Source organism: Myotis daubentonii, chromosome 12 (genome assembly GCF_963259705.1).
Source record: "Myotis daubentonii chromosome 12, mMyoDau2.1, whole genome shotgun sequence".
Lineage (NCBI taxonomy): Eukaryota > Metazoa > Chordata > Mammalia > Chiroptera > Vespertilionidae > Myotis > Myotis daubentonii.
The window spans coordinates 25,016,042-25,036,802 of record NC_081851.1 but is presented as its reverse complement, the minus strand read 5'-3'; the positions used below and the strand labels follow the sequence as shown (position 1 = coordinate 25,036,802).

The window sequence follows — 20,761 nt, the reverse complement described above, 5'->3', positions numbered from 1 at the left end:
CAAATCACTTCGGACAGCTCTAGCTGACTTGGCTCAGTGGATAGAGCGGCAACCTGGGGACTGAAAGGTCCCAGGTTCGATTCCGGTCAAGGGCACGTGCCTGGGTTGCAGGCTCCATCCCGTGTGTGTGTGTGTGTGTGTGTGTGTGTGTGTGTGTGTGTGTGTGTGTGTGCGGGAGGCAGCCAATCAATGATTCTCATCATTGATGTTTCTATCTCCCTCTCCCTTCCTCTCTGAAATCAATAAAAATATATATTTAAAAAAAATCACTTTGGACAACTAATTTTGAATAAAAACCTAATCAAAGACAGTGAAAAAATTATTTTCCCTGGACATAGGATACTCGGTTGACAATTCTTTCCTTTTGGTACTTGAAAAATGTTGTGCCACTTCTTTCTGGCCCTCATGGTTCAGATGAGAAATCTGAGGTAATTCATATTTGTGTTCTGCTTTAAGGTATTATTTCTCTCTGGCTGCTTCTAAGGTATTTTCTTGATCTTTAGTTTTCAGAAGTTTAATTGTCATATGTCTTGGAGTGTATTTCTTTGAGTTTATTTCATTTGAGATTTGCTTAACTTCTTGAATTTGTAGGTTTATTTATTTACTTTTTTACCAAGTTAGGGATGTTTTCAGCTATTTTTCTTTGAGTATGTTTTCATACTCTTTTCATTTTGTGACTGAAATGATATAATTATTATCTTTTAAAAAATCCTATAGTCCTTAAGACTCTGTTCCTTTTATTTCAGGCTATTTTTTCTCTGTTGTTCAGGTTTGGTAAGTTCTATTGATCTGTTCTTCAAGTTCATTGATTTTATCTCTCTTATTTTTACTCTATTATTGAGCTCATACAGCAAGATTGTATTTTACTTATGTATTTTTTCAGTTGTTTAATTTCCATTTAGCTCTTTTTGATAATTTCTATTTCTTTGCTGAATTATTTACCTTCAATTTGTTTCAAGAGGATTTATAAATGATTGCTGAAGGTTTTTATGATAATTGCTTTAACATAATTATCAGATAATTCCTACATTTGATTCATCTCATTGTTGGCATCCATCGAGTGTCTTTTCTCATTCATGCTGTCATTTTCCTGGTTCTTGAATGAGTGATTTTTTTTTTATTATATCCTGGACATTTTGGATAGTATATTATAAGGCTCTGGATACTATTTAATCTTCATGTTCTTTTAGCAGGCAGTCCCCTGTTGAGATTTAACACATGGGCTGTTGGGTGTGTGTTTTAGATTTTCTCTGGTCCATTCCAAAACCACTTTGGCAAAAGTGGAGCGCTGCGTCACACTGCCTTGTTGCAAATGGGTGAGGTGGAAGTTCGCTCGCCCCTGGTTCCACGGACACCCTCCCAGTAAAAGTGGAGCCTCAGCGCCCATTGTCTTGTTGCCTCTGAGTGGGGGTGTGAACTCAGCTCCATGTTCAATCTGCTGATCCCACCTGCTGGGGGAATGGGAGCACCGCCTGCTTTTGCCAGGCAGAAGATGGAAGGTCAGTTTCCCATTCAGCTCTTCCCAAACCATTCTGCAGAAGCACTGGGGTGCTGCCTCTCCCATCGTGGATGAGAGGGACTGAGTGGGAAATCACTCCCTGTGCAGTTCTGCCGAAATCATGCTGGGGAGAGGGTGTAGGGGTTTTTTGTTTGTTTGTTTGTTTGTTTTGTGTTTGGCTGGAGTAAGACAGATATTGCTAATAAGGTTTTCTATTATAAGGTCACCCTTTCCCCCCCATGGTGTAGCCAGGGAAAACAGGCTTTTCTTGGGACTTTTATTTTCTTGGGGTTGAGGCTTTTCCAGTCTGAGATACGACAGAAAATAAAGAAATCCAGGAACTTACCACGGTGTCATTTCTCAAGTGCCAAGATCCCTATGTAGCCCAACCTCTTTCCAGCTTTGAAAATAGTCCCATGCTTAACGAGACATATGATGCGACAAGTGACTATGACTGATAAGTTAAAAGAAATACAAACAATAGAAGCAGACCCACAAATGACTCAGAGGTTATATTTAGCAGGTAAAAAGAATTCCCAGGCTATGTCCAGGGTTTTTAGGAATGAGCTGGAGCAATGGAATTACTTCATGTTAATGGAACTGGAAGTCTCCTCAGAAAGCCATTTTTTAAACACTTGCTTAATTTACTACCTGGAGTCTCCCCCAGGTTGTCAAAAGTCGTGAATCTTGTATTTTAGCAATTTACAACCTAGACTCTGCCCTGAACAGATGCATAGTAAATTATGTAAACAGACAAATCAAATGCATATCTAATAAAAAGAAATAATAACATGCTAAATTTATATAAGGATTCATGATTTCCAGAGCACTTTCTATATACATATCCTCTATACATTTACTAATTAAATGTATGCATTTACTATTATATATATTTCAACAATGTTGCAAGGTAGGTGGAGTAGGTATTGTTTTTTATTGTGTGTGTGTTTTTTTAAAGGGAGCTGATTGGTTAAGGTTCTTGCCTAAGGTTGAAAAGCTGGTCAGTAGAAGTGCTATGATTTTGTGAATTTTAGCCCTGGGCTCCTATTACCAAACCACACTACCTAGGGTAAATGAACATTTGTTCTATTAGCCATCCCATGCTTGACAAATAATCATGGAGCATGATTTTGTCTTTTTGAGGTACAGTATTTTATGGGTTTTGAAATCAGATAGATCCAAACTCAAGTTCCAACTCCACCATGTCTAAGTTGTGTAACCTTGGAAAAATTACTTAACCCTTCTGTGCCTCAATTTCTTCATCTGTAAAATGGGGATAACAATATTTACTTTAAAAGATTCTTTCGGATAATCACACATTTAAAGCAAAGTGCCTGGCTTAATAAATGGTAGCTATTATTATTATTATTATTATTATTATTATTATTAAATATAAACAAAGCAAAAAAATAAATCCCCATTGCATTTCCATGATGGGGAAGTAATGATTCAGGCTCCAAGCTTTCAGAAGCAGGGCGTGTGCACCTGTCCATTCCTGTTTGGTTGTGCAGCACCTCACATGTTGCTTAATAAACACTGGCATCTCTGTAATTTTAACTGGAAGGGACTTAAAGGTCATCTGTCTCAAGCCTCTCATTTTATAGATAAGGAAACTGAGGCTGGGCGAGGTTGAATGAATTACTTCGGGGTTACAGTGCTAGTGCCCTTCCTGCTATACCTGGTAAAGCACACCAAGGAGTAGGCAGAAAACAAGTATACAACAACGCCCAGACTCCAGGAAGGAAGAGATTCAGACCAATAAAACGGGAGGGAGTGGGTCCGAAGGTGTAAATGCCCCTGCAGGCTGGACACCATCGATGAGGGCAGTGCTTTACTGGTAGGCAGCCAATTGGAAGTGCCTGGCCTTCAGGTGTGAAGGCTACTCCGGCAGGGCTTTGCTGGCGAGAGAGGCTGTCTTCTGCAGACATTAGTGCGGCTGTAGGAAGGAGGCGGTAGATGTAGAAGAAAAGGCATTATTGTCGACACTGCCTATCCAATTCCTATTAGTAGGTCTTAATGGGGGCAAGTGTCATTCAGCTAGTCATCCAACAGTCATTTAAGTGGCCATTTGCCCCACACCACACAGGAGCTATAAAAGAAGCAGAAAACACTCACTTTAATATTTTTTGGTAGTAGTTGCGTTTTCAACCATTTCTTAAACTGATCTTAGTAGCAATTTCAAGAAATGTCTCATGCCAAAACCGGTTTGGCTCAGTGGATAGAGCGTCGGCCTGCGGACTGAAAGGTCCCAGGTTCGATTCCGGTCAAGGGCATGTACCTGGGTTGCGGGCACATCCCCAGTAGGAGCTGTGCAGGAGGCAGCTGATCGATGTTTCTCTCTCATCAATGTTTCTAACTCTCTATCTCTCTCCCTTCCTCTCTGTAAAAAATCAATAAAATATATTAAAAAAAAAAGAAATGTCTCATGTGGAGATTTTATTTTATTGGCTTGAAAATAAAGAAAGTTTAATTTGAAAAATAAGAAGGAATGGTATTTTTATAATTCAGTATTTCATAATAACACATTTTGTCAGTTGATCCTTGCTTTTATATTGGCTGTCAGCTGGAATAGTCAGTAACTTAGCAAGGTCTTTTCTTTTCTTTTTTAAATCCTCACTCAAGGATATTTCCCCATTGATTTTAAAGAGAGTGGAAGTGAGAGGGAAAGACAGAAACATTGATGTGAAAGAAACACATCGATTGGTTGTCTCCTGCACACCCCTGACCAGGGCTCAAGTTGGGGAGGAGCCTGCAACTGAGGTACATGCCCTTGACCAGAATCAAACCCAGGACCCTTCCCACTGAGCCAAACAAGCTGGGGCTCCACATGGTCTTTTTTTTACAATTATAATTATATAGTCTTTCTCCCCCTTATCTGAAAGTGTATTTAGCATAAAAGTACACTTCCAAAGCAATATTTTATAAATTCTCAAATCTAAAAAGATGAGATTTTGACATTTTCTATCTTGCCTCTGTCTAGTTTCAGGGTTCTAAAAATAAATCAAAATGAGCCCTGGCTGGTGATCTTAGTGGTTAGAGCACTGGGCTGTCCACAGGAGGTTCTTGGGTTTGATTCCCGGTCAAGGGTGTGTACTTGGGTTGCAGGTCTGATCCCTGGCCCTAGTTGGGGTGCATATGGGAGACAACCAATAGATGTGTCTCTCTCACATCAATGTTTCTTTCTCAGTCTCTCTTTTCACCCCTCCCACTCCCTTCCACTCTCTCTAAAAATCAACAGAAAAAAAATCCTCACTCCTTGGGTAAGGATGAAAAGATAAGTAACTAAGTAATCCTATATAATAAAAGCCTAATATGCTAAGTGTCCGACCGTTCATTCAACCGTTCTACCAGTCATTATGATGCATACTGACCACCACGGGGCAGATGCTCCAACTGGTAGGTTAGCTTGTTGCTGGGGTCTGGCCGATTGGGACTGGGTGAGATGGGCCGGACATGCCCTGGAGCCCTCCCAAGGTCCCTCCTGGCCCTGATCATGCACCAATGGGGGCCCTCGGCCTGGCCTGTGCCCTCTTGCAATCCGGGACCCCTCAGGGGATGTCAGAGAGCCAGTTTCAGCCCGATCCCTGCAGGCCAGGCCGAGGCACCCTCCGTTGTACAAATCTGTGTACCGGGCCTCTAGTAAGTAACTAAATAACTAAATAAATAACTAAACAAGAAAAGAATACATAAGATATACTGAATAAGGATATGCTAAGGTATAGTTATGTGTAATGGCTATTAAACATTTCAAAAAAGATGTCAAAAGCAGCTCTACAAATTTTTTTGTTGTTAATTTTGTTTGGACATCAAAAACAGTTTACAAAATAGTTATATATAATGAGAGCAATCTTTTATAAAAATGCACATATGGATATATATGTATAGACACAGGAAAAACTCTGGAAATTCACCCTAACTGTTAAAACTGAGTTTCTTCCTGGGTTTTGGGATTTCATGGGATTATGATTTGGTTTTTTATGGTTTTTAATTTTTTTCATTTTCTAAGTGTTTTTTTGTTTGTTTGTTTTTTACACTGAATATGTATTTTGGTCTCCCTTTTAAAAATGTTTATTTAAATGTTACAGAGGATTGAATCTGGAGTGGAGGGAAGACCAGAGCAAGGTCCAGAATGATTGCAAATGAAAAGTTCTCTAGGTTGAACAGAATGTGGGCAGGAGTCCATTGGAGTGGTGTTTGTCTGTGTTGTGTGTGCAAATTCTTTTTCGTTGTGTACTGAAAGACGATCATAACAATATAATTTATAGTTGTTCTGAAAACTAAATTTCCCCCCTCTTGTTTCAAGAAACCTTCTCTGACAAATCAAGGTTTAGGCTTGAAGCAATTATGCACTGGGTAGAAAAGGCCAGTACAAGTGAAGGAGGGAACACAAAGATCTCTGCCCATACAGGTACTATTTTTTCTCCCCTCAGTTAAGTTTGAGGTCCCTTCTCTTCCTTGTCTATTCTCTTTCCTTTAACACGTTTTCTATGCTAATTAGATCATGGGGGTTAAAAAGAAAAGTCAGCCCTGGCCTAGGAGCTAACAATCGAATTGAGCTAAGGCAAATACTTAAAAAGTTAACAAAAAATAGAGGGGCAGTGTTCCCCTCGGCGTTAAGTGACTTAACATAGAGAAGTCCTAGAAGCAGTCCAAGGGGTGGCTGCTAACTTTACTGTGTGGTCATGGCTTAGGTCCGCACTGTTTGACAGAACTTTGTACCGTGATGGAAATGCTCCTTCTGTGCTGATTGGCACAGCAGCCACTAGCCACACGTGGTCCCTGAGCACTTGAAATATGGTTAGTATGACTGAGGTATTGAATTTTTGATTTAATTTGAATAGCTATATATAATTAGTAATCACCATACTGAAGAGTGCAGGCCAAGCTCTAGGAGGTATAAAATTGGAGGTGGGACTTTTTTCTGTTACTTTAAGAAAGGGGAGGATTTGAATAGCTAATAAAGAAAAGCATTCCAGGAGAAGAAAAAGCATAAATGAGTTATGCTCAATTCACACTGAAAGCATGAGTGTTTGGACGCGGGTGTGTGAAAGTGCCCAGTGTTTGGATGAGGAATTGTGATGGGTTGTTACATTTGTACAGACCATACATCTGAGAGCTAGGATGGGAAGTCATTGGTTACTTCTTTTTCTTAAAAAACTGAGGTATAATTGACATATAACATTAGTTTCATATGTACAACATAACAACGGTATTTGTATAATTATTTCTGATCAGGCATTATTGAGTGGCTTACATGTATTATCTCATGCAATTATTATTTTTAATTGATTCTAGAGAGGGAAGATGGCAGAGAGAGAAAGAAAAAGGGGGGGGGGGGGAGAAACATCACTCGGTTGCCTCTGGTACACGCCCCAACCACTCTCAACCTAGGTATGTGCTCTGACTGGAAATCAAACACATGACCTTCCAGTGGCGGGACGAGGCTGCGACCAACTGAGCCACACTGGCCAGGACTCTAATTATTATAACAACCTTTTCAGGGAAATGAAGATTCATTTGTTGGCCCTGTAAGGGTAAGAGATCAAAGGCAGATAAGTGAAGCGATTATAATCTTGGAGACATGTCAAAGGTACTAATCAAGGTGAGGAGGTAGAAATTAAAAAACCCCCCACTTAAGACATTAGGAAGTTACACTCACTAGAACTTGATGTCTGACTACAGAGGAAGGGTGAATGAAAAAGGGAGCAAGACAATCTATCTCTAGGGATACTCATGAGGACAGAATTCTGGGAACACCTACGATTCTGGGGTGAATGAAGGCAGCTGACTTAGCAAAGAGATATTGGAAAGGATGTAGGTGGGTGGCAATGGAAAGAGTTTAGTGGAGTTGAGCAATCTGATAGAGAAAAGGTTTTCAAGAATCCTATAGGTAGGTAAGTTAAAGATGAGGATGAAGAAGTGTCAGAGAAACCTGGGAGAGTTAAGGCAATGCTGACAAAAACTGAGGCGTCAAGTGGAGGACAGTTGGTTTTGGAGGGGAAATACAAATTCTGCTTTTGGCATGTTGATTGGATGATGATGTCTACTGGTTGGAGGGAATGTGAAGTTGGAGTTGATAAGGCAGATCAGGGCTGGAGAGGGTCAGTTATAATTTTTTTCTCCCAGGACAGTAGGTAAAGGGAAAAGAGAAGGTTGAAGATATAACCTGGGGATAGAACCATCCATCTAAGAAGGCTAAATGGGGACTGACAATCATTAACAACCACCATCACCACCATTTATCCTGTGACTATCATGTGCTTATTATGGGCATCCTATATAATAAAAGCCTAATATGCTAAGTGTCCAGTCAACCAGTTGGCCTTTCAACCAATCAAAGCGTAATACACTAATGATATGCTAAGGCCGCTCAACTGCTCGCCATGACGTGCACTGACAACCAGGGGGCAGACGCTCCAACCGGTAGTTTAACTTGCTGCTGGGGTCCACTGATTGGGACTGAGCAAGAAGGCCAGACACGCCCTGGAGCCCTCCCGCAGTCCCTCCCCAGGATGGCCAACCTCCTGCATCCCTCCCCGGCTCCGGTTGTGTACCAGTGGGGTCTCTCAGCCTGGTCTGTGCCCTCTTGCAATCCAGGACCCATTGGGGGATGTTGGAGAGCTGTTTCGGCCAGATCCCACAGGCCAGGCTGAGGGACCCCACTGGTGCACGAATTCGTGCACTGGGCCTCTAGTTTATATATATTATCTCACTTAATTTTCCTATGAATCTAATGAAGTATTATTAATTCCAATTATAAAAATGGAAGTTGGAGCTCAAAAAGGTTTTGTCATAATTAAGTAAAAACGATTTCCTACTATGCTGCCAAACTCTGTTCTGGGCACAGAATAAGACAGTCAAGGGGCCTGCTTTCATGGCGCTTTAATGGATGAGGCGCAGACAGAAAAAAAAAAAGCAAGCGAATAAATGAAGCAGATCACTTCAGATTTAATAAGTGGCGAGAAAATAATAAAATTAGTGATATAGCCCTAATCGGTTTGGCTCAGTGGATAGAGCGTCAGCCTGCGGACTGAAGGCTCCCAGGTTCGATTCCGGTCAAGGGCATGTACCTTGGTTGTGGGCACATCCCCAATAGGGGGTGTGCAGGAGGCAGCTGATCAATGTTTCTCTCATCGATGGTTCTCTCTATCCCTCTTCCTTCCTCTCTGTAAAAAAAATCAATAAAATATATATATTTAAAAATTAGTGATATAGTTTATCTATAATAATAAAAGCGTAATAAGCTAATTAGATCGTCCAGGCTGAATTTCGTGCATGGGGCCTCAAGTATTATAATAAAGATGATACAGCAATGGAGGAGGGTGTGCGAGAGGGTAGAAGCAAGTTAGTGGGGTCAGGGGAGGACCCTCTGAGGGGGGACAAGTGAGCTGAGAACTTCAGGAGGGGAAAGATGGAAGTTTTCCAGGCCACGGAAAAGGGTAAGAGGGCAGAGGCCCTGCGGCAGTCCTCGCTGGGCTACTGAGTCCACGTTAAGGTCGGTGCAACTATATGAAGCTTAGCGAGCAAGGGGAGGTTGGAGACGACACCAAATCAGGGGAAGGAGTTACACAAAGGGGGACGTCGATCCCATTCAATGGAATAAGCCACCTAAGAGGCATAGGCCAGGCTGTCCGGCTTTTGGACGAATCTCCATTCCGCGAAGCTGCGGGTGCATGGCAGGGGGGTGAGGCAACCCATCAGGAAAGGTTCCAGGACCGGGGCCAAAGGGCAGAGGCCCGCGGGGGCTGGGGGCTGGGGGCGGCGGGTGCAGAATGGGACCTAGAGGTGTCGCAGGCGGCAAGGCAGCACCGCCCGCCGCGCCTGGTCTTTCCTGGCGGGGATCCCGCGCGGCCGGCAGGTATCTCCGGCCACGGCCCCCCGAGTCACCCCGCCTTTAATTCTGGTAGGGCGCCCCCTGCCCGGCCTGGCTTGGTTTTCCGACCGCGGCGGTGAGTTCGTCTTCCAAAACTCCGGAAATGACAGTACCCACGAATGACAGGGAGACGGACTGACGGATGGCTAGGAAGAACTGCCAGGGAAAACAGCCCTTTTCACTTCTGCCTGGTTTTATCGCACGGCTTTGCAGGAACCACTGGCTTTCCCCTTTGCTCTCCAGGTCACCCCCTCCAACAGCACGACTCTTGGTTTGGCCCTCGACCTGGATTGGCTGGAGGTTTACGCCTCGGCCCGGGATTGGAGGACGTTGGTTCCTTCCGTATTCCTCGCTCCCATAGGCTCGTTCGCCCGGTTTCTGGGAGGAGGGGTTGGGGACGGTTTCCACCCTCTTGTTTACGAAGCGCGTAGTGGCGGCGCTGTCAGAGTGCCGGGGCTGTCCCCAAAGTTCCCCGTGTAGCTCCTCGGACCAATTGGGTCCCGACTCTACCGCGTCCTCTCCCGCGTGGGACGGCCCTCACCTGGAGAGCGGCGGCGCGAGCGGACGCCCGCCGCCTCCCTCCGCCCTCGCTCGCCGGGCTGCTCCCCCTCGCGGGAGCTCTTGGTACGGCCCGCGCCGCCTCCTTCCCTCGCTGGGGTGGCTTCTCCCCTCACCCCCCCTCTACCCCCCCATCTCGGGTCGGCGGCTTTTGGTGCCGCCCAGGAGAACCAGGTCATCGGCCGGTTCCCGTGAAAACAAAAACAATCGGCGGGTAGCCGAACGCGGCGAGCGGGGGGACCGGAGACGCGGGGCCGGGTGGGGCAGCGAGCCGGCGCGGTTGCGACGCGCCAGAGGCCGTGCGCCATGGGGCAGCCGGGCACGGGCTTCGCGGGGCTTCCCCGGCGCCGGGGCTAGCGTGCCCGCCGCCTCAGCCGCCCGCGCCGCCCGCCTGGGGGACGAGGAGGAGGACGCGGCCTCGGCCGGGCCCGGGTCGAACGGCTGTGGACGCCCGGGCGCCGGGGAGCCGAGCGCCGCCGCCGCCGCCGCCGCCTCCGAGATGGATCAGTGCGTGACCGTGGAGCGCGAGCTGGAGAAGGTGCTGCACAAGTTCTCGGGCTACGGGCAGCTGTGCGAGCGCGGCCTGGAGGAGCTCATCGACTACACGGGCGGCCTCAAGCACGAGATCCTGCAGAGCCACGGTAGGGCGGCCCGGGTGGGCACGCGGGGCCCGGCCCGGCCCACCGCCCGCGCCCCCAGGCCCCGGCGGGGCGGGAGGGGTGCCCTCGGAGTTCGTTCCCCGCCTCCCCTGTGACTTTCCCTCCTCATCGCGGCCGCTTTGCCTCGAACCTGCCCGACCTGGTTGCTCATTGAGAGCGAGCGCGAGTCCGTGCAGAAGCCCCCCCGGAGCCTCGTGCTTCAGCCATGTTCCGCGCGCGCGTGGGGTCGGTCCGCCGCACCTGCGAGCTGCTGCGCTCCGGGGTGGCGCCCCCCGCCCCGCCCCGAGGGGCGAATTGCGTTGGGCCCTTTTCCTGCCCCTGCTCCCCATCCTTGGCTGGGGACTCACTTCTTCTTTTTTTTTCTTTTCTTTTTTTAAATTAGAAAGTCGAGTGTTATTCTTAGCTGTGGGTGAAACAGTGGCCCCTGCAAGTTCATAATTTGACTGTTACGTGGAAGCAGCTCTTCGCGCTGACATGATTCCTATAGAATTAGCTGAATTAAACTGGTCCGCCCTCCCAGTGCAGCCAGTGCTGCGATGGGGGCGGGGGGGGCGGGGCGCCCGAGAACAGGCACATCGTTCTTCCTGAAGCAAATTGTGGAAGAAATTTTTGGTTATTTGCCTAAATCGAGTTCTTACTTGTTTTCTTTTTAGCAAACCCATTTTCTAGAGAAGGCGTTTTGTCTGGGTTATTTCAGTATTGCCCTAGCCCTGGAGGCAGACACTTTGCCAGAGTTAACTTGTGGTAGCTGGTTGAGAAGGGTTTTCTTTTTTTTTCTTTTCTTTTTTAAAGTAACATTAAAGATCTGTCTATGCTTACATCAAAGCAGTCACAGTGATGATTCCTTCTGATCAGGATGTCAAGGACTTTATTTAATAGGCTTATTCTGGGTGTAGGGACGGGGGCCTTTTCAAACCGTCGGCTGGACAGAAATTTGCGTAGAGGAAGGTATGGCAGCTGGGGTGCAGTGCAGGTGCTTGTGGCGGCTGAGATGAGGGCAGTGGCGCTCCTGGAGCTTCTGTCCTCCTCCCTTCCTTCTCTCCGTTATTCTACACCTTCCTTTCCCAGGTGGCTTTCAGATGAGAGTTAGTGCTAGTCCGTGGGCAGGGAGTCTGAACAACATCTCTTTCTGGACTCAGCATCACTTTTGAGCTCCTGGGAAGAAGCAACCTGCAACCCTCGTGGGGGTAGGAGTAGAAATGTTCATATGGGACAACGAGCAGACCTAGATGGTTGCCTGTGAAGGGGAACGGAGGTGGAGCAGGCTGGGAGTCCTGGGGAGGGTCTGCTGCGTTCGGTTTTGGTCATGAGAGAGAAAGCAAAAGCAGAGGGCTAATGAAGAGAGAGTCCAGCGCTTAATGTTTACTGGTGGCTGAAGATGTATAGATGGTGTTGGTCTGGAAAAGGACTATCATTTTTTAGCTTAATTTGCCACAAGTTCAAGGATTGTACTGAGCCCTGATTCTTTTTCTTCATCATTTAAATTAAACTTTAGGTTGTCTTAACTTCCCCAACTCTGAGGGAAGGGGAGAGCACTGTTGCCATTGAGTTGTACCCGCCTTGTAATGAAGTTTGGTCTAATTTAAGGTTCAGTAGGTGCCGTTTGATCATTCTATCATTCTTACTGTGCTTTTGGTCTAATTTGGATAATGCACTGGTGCTTCTCAAACCTCACGTATGCACTCTTATTTTTCAGATGGATTCATGATTTAACATAAGTAGGTTTGTCCTCATTCTAGGCAGTGATATTTGTGAAGTCACAGGTTTAGTGTGTTTGGTATAATAAACTACATATTAAAAATAAATTCGTAGCTATTAAAATATTTTACATACAGGTAAAAGCACCATTCACATCAATGGTATGGGAACCACACTTTGGACAACCATTGATTGACAGATAAATAGTATGGATACATTTTGGTGGTTTGATTTGTGATTATATGCTTTTTAGCACTTTTTTTCTATTGGCAAATATATTTATATATTTTTGGTGGAAGGGACAACAGGAAAGAATTATATAGCTTGTGTTGCTGATATTCTAAATTCACATTTGGTGAAAGAAGAATAGACAAACAGTTTTATGACATGTTTAAAGTGTATTTGGGAAAATTACAACCTTTGTAAGAGTAAAGTCTGTACAGCATTTTTTTAAAAATATATTTTATTGATTTTTTACAGAGAGGAAGGGAGAGAGATAGAGAGTTAGAAACATCGATGAGAGAGAAACATCGATCAGCTGCCTCCTGCACATCTCCCACTGGGGATATGCCCGCAACCAAGGTACATGCCCTTGACTGGAATTGAACCCGGGACCCTTCAGTCCGCAGGCTGACGCTCTATGCACTGAGCCAAACCGGTTTCGGCTGTACAGCATTTTTTTAAAAAAATATTTTTTATTGATTTCAGAGAGGAAGAAGAGGGAGAGAGAGATAGAAACATCAGTGATGAGAGAGAATCATCAGTTGGCTGCCTCCTGCACACCCCACACTGGGGATCGAGCCCACAACCTGGGTATGTGCCCTGATTGGGAATCAAACCGAGACCTCCTGGTTCATAGGTTGAGGCTCACCCACTGAGCCATGCCTGCTGTGCTGTACAGTATTTTTTATTATTAGTTTTAGGCTATTATTAAAGGGAGTTGTAATGTGGCTTCTGAAAGTGATTCTTAAGGATTTTCTAAATTTAAATTTTATTTATTTGGGGTAAATAGTACATTCAAATGACAAAAAGGATACCCAGTAAAACCTCCCCCCTTCTTATTCATTGACCACTTAATTGGCTGCCTCACAAAGATGCTTATTTCCAGAAAAAATTTTAAGAGCGTTCAGGTAAATAATAATTTGTCATTATTTTTTGATTTTTACTGTGATTTAGGCTTAGTATTATCTCAATTTGCACGTTGGTAGAGACAGCTGTATTTGTGGGAACTATCTAAAATTCCTTTTTGTGTGGTGTGTGGTCTGAATCCTGGTAGTAAAACTCTTTTAAATCATGATCCTCTATCTTTATTTATTTCTTTGGTGAATCAAAGAGAATTTAGTTACTATTTGCAGAAGAACTGTTACTTTTTTCTTTTTCTTTGTTTAAAGTAATCTGAGGGTGGCAAATGAGTAGGTAAGTAGGCAATTAAGCATGAAAGAAAAAACAAATTATGGTGGTCACATTTTTTTTTATTTCTGTGATTGGTATAAAGGATACTGTTATAAGGATAATGACTAAGTTTTGAATTGAATACAATTCGATATCTAGTTTAATATCTAATCTGAAAAGTAGCAAATAAGTAGGCCAGCAGAGTTTGGGTGGATAACAGTAGCCATTGTTCAAATACTCTAAGAGGAGAATAGACTAGCAACCAAACTACTTGAGCTATTTTAGATGGTGAGAAGAGGTCATTGTTGGTGTTTCTAGTGGGTTTAGAAGCAGATTTAACTTTGTCAGCCATTCCTTTCCAGGCTCATTTCGGAGATAATTCTTTGTTATTAGGCACCTTACTCATTCACACTACTATGTCACTCTTGATTCTTTTGATTGCAGAATCCTTTAAATTAAAATGGAATTTATTGACTCATAACTAGGCTGAGGTTAAGCCAGACTGGCTTCAGGGGCACAAAGGATGTCATAAAGACAGGACTTGTGTTCTCCTCCTCTCAGCTGTGCTTTCCATGGTTGGTTTTTTCTCCAAGGAGCTTTCTCCATATGGAGGTAAAGATGTCCAGGGGAGCTCATGTCGTCCTTGCTGCCAGGGTCCCCAAAGACAGGAGCGTGTCTTTTGTCTGCACTTCCAACAAAATTACCAGGAAATACCCTTCTTGTCTTGTTTGGGTCATATAAGCCTCTCCCTGAATCAGTAACTGGGGCTAAGGCAAGGAGTCCACTGGCCATCTGGTCTGTGCTTACACATGATGTGTCAGTAGATGTATGATCATGTGATCCCTTGTTGATCAACTAGAGGACAGAGTTCTAGAAAGAACAATTTGCACCCAAGACAAAAGGTATAGGTGTCTATTATAGATATACACAGGGGTGGGCAAAAGTAGGTTTACAGTTATTTGTATGGAAAATAATACAATAAATAATACCAGAATAAACTTTCGAGTGCTCACACCTGTAAACTTACTATTGCCCATTCTTGTATTATCATTGTTACATCATATGAATTACATCAATGGCAGTTACTTCAAAACATCTTTGAGATGTTTTCTTGACCAGCCCAACCTTTATTTCTCAGTTTTTGCCTTGCTTCTTCACTGTAATGTTTGTATAATTCAAATACTGAATTGTTAGTATGACAATCTGAAGACTAGAGAAAATAACTTGATTCATGTTACCTTTGGGAACTTATTTGGCATCACTTCAGTACTTGACAAGATAAAATTATTTTCCTAAAGTTCTTTTATCTTTTAAGTAGTTTATAACTTCAGATAATAACAGGGGAAACATGCCAGCACTGCTGTGATAGTATCATACTACAGCTAATAGACAAATTTCCATTGTTTTCATGTTTTATTCTGTTAGCTATTAGGATGGTGAAAATGGTGTAGCAAACTATTCACTTGGGGTATTAAAACTGACTTGTTTTTATTTGGTGTCCTGCCTATTCATCTGTAAAATATTTGAAAATCACCCCAAAAAGGCAGTTTAGGGGAGAGTTGTGGAGGGCCCTGACTCTGAGGTATGTACTTGGAGCCCTGTGGTACTCCATGTAACTCCCGCAAGTTGGTAGATACCAGGAGATGATCTCTAACTGGGCGTTTCTTAGAAAGCTCCAATAATTTGTAGGAGAGTGGCAGAAACTCTGCCCTTCCTCTTAGATTAGGTGCTAGCCTGATGCCTCAAGAATAGGGACTAGAGTCTCAAGCAGGACTTGAAGCTTTTAGAAATATGCTTTCACCTTATTTGGGTTTGGTGATTGCTCAGCGGAGCTCACAATTCTTTGGGAACATTGTTTGGGGAGTCCATAGTAAGGCTTATATTACCAAAGCCTTTCTCCACTAAAAATTAAGGCCTAAATAGTAATTTCTTTTTATACTAGAGCACCGTGTGTTACTTTGATACGTTTTCAATATTTGTGGAATTCATATAGATTTACTGTCTTATGGATATATAAAGACATTTGGGTGGAGATAAGGAGAGACTTATTATTATTTTTTCTATTTGGGAGAGACTTATTTTTTAAGAAAAAAAGGCCTCAGTCCTCTGGGAGCCTAGAGGCCAATTAAGGAGATAAGATGAGTCTACACTTGGTGGAATAAAACACACTTTTGTCCTTGAGCTCAGGAGATGTGAGTTTGAGTGCTTGCTTGGCCATTTACTGGTTCTATAATCTTTTTGTTGTTGTTAATCCTCACCCGAGGATATTTTTTCTATTGCTTTTCAGAGAAAGTGGAAGGGAGGGAGGGGGAGAGAGAAAATGGACTGGTTGCCTTCTGAACACACCCCAAGGGGGCGGAGAGTGAACCCGCAACCCAGGTACATGCCCTTGTCTGGGAATCAAACCCGAGACCCTTTGGTGATGGGTGGACACTAACCACTGAGCAACACTGTCCAGGGCTGGTTCTACAATCTTGCCTAGCCTGTTTCTTTTTCAGTAAACTGATAATATCACAGAGTTATGGGGATTAAATAGGTAATAGTTGTGAACTGGCTTTGAAATCTGTAAGACAAAGTATATTTGTTATTTTGAAGGTCCGTGCCTTTAATCAGTGTTAAGCACTGTTTTATTTGAGACGCTTTGACTCTTTAGATGTATTTATTACTGGTGTATATGAAATACCATTCTGTGACCAGGGATCTATCTGCTCAATACTATAAAGATACTCAAAGCGTATAAGAAACAGAGTCTTCAAGAAACTTCAGTGGCATAATGAGATCAGACTTTTATATTTGAGAGGGGCACAAACCAAGGCCATGGCTCAGTATATAACAGTGCTCTGGTTGGTACAAGTAGCAGTTCAGAGAAATGGGAAGAGCAGGAACCCTTGGAAAGAACTGCTTGGGAGGAGAGGTATTTCAGTGAACTTGAGAGCATCTGGTCAAATAGAAGTTAATCACCAATTATATGTGGAACTAGCCTGTCTTTTGAGAGTTACAGAGGACAAGCAATCATTCTCAAGCTCTGGTTAGGGATGAGACAGGCATGTTTTTAACAAACACAAACAATCCTTGTAATGCAAGACCATATACAGACAGTTCCCAACTTACAGTGGTTTGACTTATGATTTTCTTACTTTACGATGGTGTACAGATGATATGCATTCAATAGAAACCGTACTTTAAGTTTTAAATTTTGGTCTTCTCTGGGCTGGTGATACATGGTACGATACATGATGCTGGACAACGCAGCAAGCCCCAGCTCCACTCAGCCATGCCAGCACTTAGGGTAAACACTGGATGTAAGTCTTGAGAGCATGGTTAAGTAGGCTAGGCTAAAGCTATGATGTTTAGTAGGGTAGATGTATTAAATGCATTTTTGACTTACAATATTTTCAACTTAACCCCAACGTAAGTCAAGGAGCTTCTGTATATAGGCCAAGTGCTGATTAAGGTACAGACAAGAAGGAGTAAGACTTGAGACAAGGAGCCTCTTCTAACGTGTGGGAAGTTTCAGTAGAGACTGAATGTGGGTAGTAGGAAGATAGGAGGGGGTGCCAGGAGAAGTAGTTGGTAAGAACAAAAGTGCAGAGGAGTGAGAGGACAAGAGGCATTCTGGGAACTGTGGAGGATCAGGGTGGGGAGAAATGAGGTAAAAGAATGAAGATTAAGCTGGAATAGGTTTTCTATAGTCATGGATACCCGGGAAAGTAGTAGACCAGGAGAAAGTATTGAATGACTTGGGTTGGGAGGGGCTTTTTGAACAGGGAGAGGCATTATCAGAGACCAATTGTAGTAGCATTTAAGTTGGTTGGAGTGGGGAGTGAAGTTTGGCAAGAGTAGTTAAGATTAAGATCTGATGAAATAGGCACCTGTATATGGGTGGTAGAGATATGAAAGTAACTCATGCCCAGAATTCCTGAAGAAAGAAATTTCCAGGACTTGGTACATGGAATGGATGGAGTCTGGCAGAGTGTGATAGAGGGGCTGGAAAAATCAAAGGTTAATCTGAGGTGTGTGTTTTTTTAATGTGATTTTTTATTGATTTTAGAGAGGAAGGGAGAGAAAGAAGCATCAGTGATAGAGAGGATCATTGATCCGCCACCTCCTGCAGGCTCTATACTGGGAATTGAGTCGAAATCTGTGCATGTGCCCTGACGGAGAATCAGTTGTGACCTGCCGGTTCATGGGTCGAGGCTCAACCATTGAGCCACACCGGCCGGGCTAATCTAAGGTTTTGAGCCTGAGTGGCAGGTGGAACCAGGAAGAAAAAAGGAAGTTTAGGCGAGGGGAAGGTAGAAATTTGAGTGTGGTTTTTAAATATGAAAGCCCCGTTTTAATGCTAAAGTAAACCTTATGGGGTTGAGCCATTTATTTCAAAGATAAAAAGAGATGCCTAGAAATAATTCTCTACATTTTGAAATTGAAGGGAGTGAGTAGGCGCTTTAAAGTCAGATTATCTAGCATTTAAATATTTGCATGTACAACCTCTTTTTTGTCTTTCTCCAGTTCTTGTCTCCTAGCCTCCCCCCACCCCCACCAAAAAATATATATTTTTATTGATTTCAGAAGGAAGGGAGAGGGAGAGAGAGATAGAAACATCAATGATGAGAGAGAATCATTGACCAGCTGCCTCCTGCACGCCCCCTACTAGGGCTCGAGCCTGTAACCCAGGCATGTGCCCTTGACTGGAATTGAACCCAGGACCCTTACCAGCTAGGGCAGTGATGGCGAACCTATGACACGCGTGTCAGAGGTGACACACGAACTCATTTTTTTGGTTGATTTTTCTTTGTTAAATGGCATTTAAATATATAAAATAAATATCAAAAATGTAAGTCTTTGTTTTACTATGGTTGCAAAGATCAAAAAATTTCTCTATGTGACACGGCACCAGAGTTAAGTTAGGGTTTTTCAAAATGCTGACACGCCGCGCTCAGAAGGTTCGCCATCACTGAGCTAGGGCCTAGTCTCTTTTTTGAAGCCTTCCTTTTCTTTCTTACGCCAGTCACTCTGGTCTAGCTCTCTGCTTCAGGAGCACTATTAGTCTGTACCATGTAGTTTAGCTCTTAAATATAAACTCCCTCCCTGCCCCCCCACTCCATGCTTGGTTTTGTGGCAAGCACACTAGGCTGTGATTTGGTGCAGTGGACCACAATACCTATTGAATCCACTGTTCTGTTCTGTCAGGAGTTGACCGACAGATTCGCTAGCTATTAATACACTGAAACAAGTTTGTTTTGTTTCCAGTGTGTACTGCCTGTAGAAGAAAAATGAGCATGTTCTATTTATGCCTTTTCCTTCCCCCTCTGAGTCTCTTCTGAGCAGCTACTGTGTTCTAGGTGCTGAGATAGTTCATGAGAAGCATAAAACTTTAATAGGCCACATTTTAGTTTGCTACTCACAGTATGAAATAGTCTCATATTGTTTTTTAATACCAACCTTACTTACCTTTTCAAGTTTTTGTATTTTATTACTTTGCAAGCATATCCATGCTCACCTTATCAACAGTTTTTTCAGACTCTAGCTTAGACTCTTATCTTGGTCTCCTTGTACTCCCATCCTAAATTTGTTAACCCTTTGAGTGCCAACCAATATCCTAGGAACTATGCTAAAATTGCCAAGGCATTTTTGCTGATTTTACAGCAGTTTAGGAAAAAATTATGAATCGCAAGTAAATGAAGTTACATATTCAAAAACTTAAGGAAACCTTTACTACATTGACATATTTAGCAATATCATCATCACTAATAAAAGCAGACTTAGAACTGGACGCCATTTCGAAGCTTTGATAGCGCTCCCGGCACTTTTGGCGAAAGATGGGAGGAGCGCGATCGAACTCCCCGGCACTCTAGGGGTTAATCTGTCTAGAACCTAATCTGTACCCTGAATGCTGTTGACACATGCATTCAGTGCTCAGTAAATGTCCATTCAATCTAAATGTCATGGTTCTCCCTTTCTTTTGACTTTAGTGTGTTTTTTTTTTCCTTCCTGTGTTGTCTTTGGTTTCATTTTGCTTATTTTAAGCTATAAAATTTTTTTTATAAGAATGTGATAAGGTAGAAAATTTTTCCCTTTGTTGCTTTCTTAGTAATGTCTAATCCTTTGTCTTCTTCTATTTAAAACATTTTTTTTAAAGGAACTAATGTAGGATGGTCTCTGGAGTGTATTATTTCCTCTGTGAGATCTAACTTTTAGGTACAGTTAGGATTATGTTTACTAAATGGGGTTCTTTGTATTTATCTACATCAAGAGTGTGTACCATTTTGCTTTTCACTTAATTCCAGGTGTAAGCTCTCTGCTCCATTTTATGAAAGTGGAGTTAACTTTTTTTGGGGGGGTGGGGGGGAGTTAATAACTCAAAAGAGCTGAAATGTAATATATGTAACTAGTAGCCCGGTGCACGAAATTCGTGCACATTAAAAGGGAATTAATTGCCCTAACTGGTTTGGCTCAGTGGATAGAGCATCAGCCTGCGGACTCAAGGGTCCCAGGTTCGATTCCAGTCAAGAGCATGTACCTTGGTTGTGGGCACATCCCCAGTGGGGAGTGTGCAGGAGGCAGCTGATCGATGTTTCTCTCTCATAAATGTTTCTAACTCTCTATCCCTCTCCCTTCCTCTCTGTAAAAAACCAATAAAATATATATTTTTTAAAAAGGGAATTAATTAGCAGAGATATTTTAATATTGCTATTTGTCCTTTATAATAGAATTGTGAGAGTTGAAAGGAAATTAGAAAAACGTATATGAAAATAATATATAATTTTATTAATAAACAAACAGTAACAAAAGGATATAACAACAACAGGCATCATATAAAAACAACAAAAACATGATATAAAAACAACAGTGATGCAAACAATGACTGATAAAGTGATTAAACTTATTCTAATATCTCCCTGTACACCACATTAAGAGTGAAAACACTTTCAGAGTGCTTGACTAATTTCCCTTGTGCTGAAGTGTTTAGAACTTTAACTGTAACGTCACATGCTCTTCAAACTCAAGGGAAAGCAACATATAACTGACCATGTGTGAAAACGGGTTCAGGTAGGAATATGCCTACTCTGTCTAGAGTTTGTC

At 43.1% G+C, this 20,761-nt stretch overlaps 1 protein-coding gene across 6 annotated transcripts in view; it reads left to right on the top strand.

The window, feature by feature from the left end:
• The first annotated feature begins 10,017 nt into the window (after nt 1–10,017).
• Nucleotides 10,018–20,761, top strand: part of RMND5A (required for meiotic nuclear division 5 homolog A) — a 65,167-nt gene continuing 54,423 nt past the window's right edge. For 3 of the 6 annotated variants that reach the window (XM_059659218.1, XM_059659216.1, XM_059659215.1), the window contains exon 1: nt 10,019–10,570. In XM_059659218.1, coding sequence (XP_059515201.1) covers nt 10,429–10,570 — 142 coding nt within the window. In that variant the 5' untranslated portion in view covers nt 10,019–10,428. Of the gene's footprint in view, nt 10,571–20,761 lie in introns of all 6 variants that reach the window. The other 3 variants (XM_059659220.1, XM_059659219.1, XM_059659214.1) reach the window with 2 other exon arrangements.